The sequence below is a fragment of the Anomaloglossus baeobatrachus genome, chromosome 12 (assembly GCF_048569485.1).
Source record: "Anomaloglossus baeobatrachus isolate aAnoBae1 chromosome 12, aAnoBae1.hap1, whole genome shotgun sequence".
Classification (NCBI taxonomy): Eukaryota; Metazoa; Chordata; class Amphibia; order Anura; family Aromobatidae; genus Anomaloglossus; species Anomaloglossus baeobatrachus.
Window position 1 is genome coordinate 91,373,398 of NC_134364.1, and position 4,543 is coordinate 91,377,940.

At 48.6% G+C, this 4,543-nt stretch overlaps 1 protein-coding gene across 2 annotated transcripts in view; it reads right to left on the minus strand.

The window, feature by feature from the left end:
- Positions 1-429: 429 nt before the first annotated feature.
- The window catches only part of NOP9 (NOP9 nucleolar protein), a 26,535-nt gene continuing 22,421 nt past the window's right edge, over positions 430-4,543 (minus strand). For both annotated transcript variants that reach the window (XM_075330876.1, XM_075330875.1), the window contains exons 6-11: positions 2,341-2,533; positions 2,122-2,262; positions 1,928-2,047; positions 1,470-1,700; positions 1,102-1,207; positions 430-913 (exon numbers count right to left, since the gene is read on the minus strand). In XM_075330876.1, coding sequence (XP_075186991.1) covers positions 756-913; positions 1,102-1,207; positions 1,470-1,700; positions 1,928-2,047; positions 2,122-2,262; positions 2,341-2,533 — 949 coding nt within the window. In that variant the 3' untranslated portion in view covers positions 430-755. The remainder of the gene's footprint in view (positions 914-1,101; positions 1,208-1,469; positions 1,701-1,927; positions 2,048-2,121; positions 2,263-2,340; positions 2,534-4,543) is intronic.

The following is a 4,543-nucleotide window of genomic DNA, read 5'->3' on the forward strand; positions in this document are numbered from 1 at the left end:
AGTTGTCACCAGCAGCGCCTTGCCGCATTTAAGAGCTGTCACAACCAGGCTCGTAGCCTCGCATAAGACCCATCACCACCAAGATAATGGTCGTATGTAAGAGGTATCACCACCAAACATGTTGACTTGTTTATGAGCTGCCACCACCAAGCTTGTGGCCTTGCATAAGAGCTGTCACCACCAATCTAATAGCTTCATGCAAGAGGTATCACCACCAAGCTCATTACCCCAAAATCGCAAACACTGCACCTGCCAGGTGCCATGATATCATCAGACTCTCAGTAGTGCAGCCTCAAGCTTTGAGCCTGTAACTTCCAAGTGATCAGCTCTTAGCCTAGGAGTAAGATTAGAAAACAGTTTTCACCTTTGTAATGTAGAATAACGGGGCTTCTTCAAGGGACTTAAAGCTTAAAAATAACAATTTGGCAATTTCTAAAGGTTATAAAATGATCCATTTTAATAAACAAATGAATGTTCCTATATACAGAAGAGGATGAAGATTTTGGGACTATGAACGTTGCAATTAATTTGTCCGCCACTGTGATCCAGAACAAAATACCGTGAGATGTAAAGAACAAAGGAAATATCTTGGTCCTCAACAATGTATCCATACTGACTGAAGACGCCTACTGGGTTTTGAACGGAGAACGGCTTCATCTCAAGACCCTAGATATTCTCCAAGGGGGTCACAATGGCTGATGGGCCAGATACATGACACCAGGGATAGCTCCTCATAGCAGCTGTTAATCTTTGCCTCAGTCCTCCAGGATGTCAGCAAACATCTTGCGCCGCTTCTTCTCCACCTGCTGGTGCTCTTCCCAGACTTTCCGCCTCTTCACAAAGTGATTTAAAGCAAAGTTTCGGGCAATGTGGTGTCCAATGGGGTCATTCTGAAGTTCCCGGAGTCTTTCAACTATTAAAAAGAAATAAAAATAACATTTTACGTCGAAGAAGAGAATAAAGGTACGACGTTCCAACGGAGGAATCCTATTCACTGACCGTAAGCAGAAGTGTATTAAAAAGTTGGTAAACGTTCTATCATTCTGTGATTAAACTGTATAAGTCTAGAAGTATTCTTTATGGGGTATAGACAAGTCTCACCAAGCCTCTGAGCGATCTCCTCTTTCACACCCATGGTGGACGTATTCCATACACGTTCCAGCACTCGGCTGCCATACTTGTTACACGCCAGCTCCATGCAGTGAGCCTGAGGTGGAGAAATGTAGAAAAGCTCAGAGGTAAGGAACTCTCGCCTGGGGGGACCACAGGAAATTTATAGGTCCAAGCTCATCACAAGTCAGAAGGTGAAGGCAACGACAGAATGAGGGCTTATTATGAGGTGGGTAATAACTTCAGAGATATCCATCAGGACCTCCATGAGGGAGAAAAAAAATGCAGACATGTGGACCCCTCCTAACCTTCACCGATTTGGTATAGACGCAAGTCCTGGACAGTAACGGCAAACTTACCTTTAACTTTTGCAGAACTTTCTTCTTCTGTTTTTTCGAAATGGTAGCACTATCAAAAAGGACATCAAATATGTGGCTGCCGGCCTGGCTACAAGCTACAGTATGGAGGTCCGCTTCAGACATATTCCCCAAGCTGTGCAGCACTATAGCGGGATCTTCAAAATGGAGGAGGTGTTGCAGTAATATAGAGCCATGGTAGTTGACGGACTGCAGTTTTACATCTGGATTTTCCTGAAAAAATTAACAACTGTAATACTGGCCAAAATATACAAGAATATAACTACTATAATACTGCCACTATTTACAAGAATATAACTACTATAATACTGCCCAAAATATACAAGAATATATCTACTATAATGCTGCCCCTATATACAAGAATATAACTGCTATAATACTATCTTCTACAGTGAGGAATTTGAATTAAACAGACAATTTTGAGGACTATTTGATCTTACTTTATGCTCAGAGGGTTCCTCCTCATCCTCGATTTTGTAGTAAATCTCATAGGTCAGTAGAGACAGGAATAGCAGTACGCAGGTGATTTGGCGGGAGTTCGGGGTAGCACAATGGAAGGCCTGGAGGAGGTAGATACTTATTTGTATGCTAAGATATTAGAGTACAATGGCACAGATTAGTAGGGGGCACTTACCTCCATGAGATGGGTGACGAGCTCCATCTGGTGTCTCCCCAGTCTCCTGCAACCCTCCACCAGGGTTGTGATGATCCCCATGTGGCCTTTTGCCAAAACGTCCTCTATTCCCGACGAAAGCTCCTCGAACATTGCAGAGAACTGGTGAAATGACAGTCAGCAGTGGTCACCGTGATACTATATTTGAAGGAAAGGAATGAGGGGTTGGATGTTACTGACCAGCTTCTTGCTCTGGATGGCACGGATCAGCCTTTGCACCGTATAGTTGGCGATGGGATGGGCAGACAGCTCTCTTAGTTGGCCTTTGAACTGGGCTTTATAGAGGCGATTAAGCTGCTTCTGCTCGGAAACCTCCAGAATTTTCTCAAACAGGCGGCTGCTGGTCTCATCCTTCAGGAAAACTAGGAGGGCACTGAAAAGAAAATGAGAAAGGATCACTAGGAAAATGTTCCCAAAATATCCCAGCTCCTCATGGGTGAAGTAAAAAGCGAGAGGCGGAGATGGAAGACAGTACAACCAACAGAACACAGCACAGAAGGGCAGTGTTAAGGCTACTTTACACACTGCGATATCGGTCCCGATATCGCTAGTGTGCGTACCCGCCCCCATCTGTTGCGCGACACGGGCATATCGCTGCCCGTGGCGCACAACATCGCCCAGAGCCGTCACACATACTTACCTGTCCGGCGACGTCGCTGTGACCGGCGAACCGCCTCCTTTCTAAGGGGGCGGTCCGTGCGGCGTCACAGCGACGTCACTGAACCGCCGCCCAATCGCAGCGGAGGGGCGGAGATGAGCGGGACGTAACATCCCGCCCACCTCCTTCCTTCCGCATAGCGGCCGGGAGGCAGGTAGGGAGAGCTTCCTCGCTCCTGCGGCGTCACACGCAGCGATGTGTGATGCCGCAGGAACGAGGAACAACCTCGTTACTGCTGAAGTAACGATAATTGGGAATGGACCCCCGTGTCGCCGATTAGCGATTTTTCACTGTTTTGCAACGATGCAAAATCGCTAATCGATGTCACACGCAACGGCATCGCTAATGCGGCCGGATGTGCGTCACGAATTCCGTGACCCCAACGACTCCGCATTAGCGATGTCGTAGCGTGTAAAGCCCGCTTTAGGCTGCTTTCACACATCAGTTTTTTTGCCATCAAGCACAATCCGGAAAAAACGAAAAAAAAAAAAAAACGGATCCGGCGTCTGTTGCCTCCGGATCCGTTTTTTGAACTGAGCTTGCTCAGAATCACACCGGATCTGTCAAAAAAAACTGGAGAAACTGATGGAAAAAACTGATGCAACAGATCAGTTTTTTGGCATCAGGCACGATCCGGCGAAAAAACTGATGCGACACATCTGGCGAAAAAACGGATGTGTGAAAGCAGCCTTAGGCTATGTGCCCACGCTGCGGAAAATGCGCGGAATTTGCCGCGGATTTTTCGCTGAAATTCCGCGAATTTTTCAAAAATCTGCAGCACAGCTACTCCCCAGTCATTTCTATGGCATTTGGGAACTGCTGTGCCCACACTGCGGATTTTTCCGGAGCGGAAATAATGTGCATTTCCCTGCGGAAAAATCAGCAGCATGTCAATTATTCCTGCGGATTTCTCCGCAGGGTCCCATATACTTACCTGCCTCACCGGAGTCACTTTCTCCGTCCGGTGTACAGCAGCGCGGTGGATCCAAGTATAGGAAGGCAGAGGTGGGCGGGGCCTGCATGAGCCCCGGTCATGTGAAAGCCGGAGCTAGTTCAGGCCCGCCCACCTTCTCCTGCAGACGCTGACAGAGTGACCCGGCCGCCGGAAAGCGAGGTGCTGCGTGATGGAGGAGAGTATGAACTCCGGATCACTGCAGCACTTGTTCTGCATTGAGGATGCTGTGCCGAAGCCATGGTACTGTATCCTCAATGCAGAATGCCCGCACCATATCCGCAGAACATTCCGCAGCATGGAAACAGACAAAAGTTGTGGTGTGGTTTCCTGGGAGCTCCTGCAGAATGTCCTGCGGATATATCCGCAGGACACTGTCCCCGTGGGCACATAGCCTTAGGGTGAACTCTTAAAGGGGTTATCCGGCTTATTTTGAGTTTTTTTCATTATTTCCCTATTGGGCTACATTGGGGCAGGTAAGTAGATAGAGACCACTTACCTGCCCTGCTGTCAGCCCCTCTCCCCCGGCTCAGAGTGGTCATGTGACCGCTCCTGCCGCGATTTTGCTGCTTCCGGTTATTTCATGTCAACATGGGCAGGGCCATGTTGACATGCAAATCTGGAAACAGCATGTCGCCTCCCTGCTGGGCGGGTACAGTGCGATGAGCCCCGCCCCCTTCCCTGCACCCTCCCACACATTCCCCCGCACCCCGTACTCTGCCCACAACCTCCCCCTGCACTTCTGTGGGACCCGTGACCTGGGGGCGGGGCCT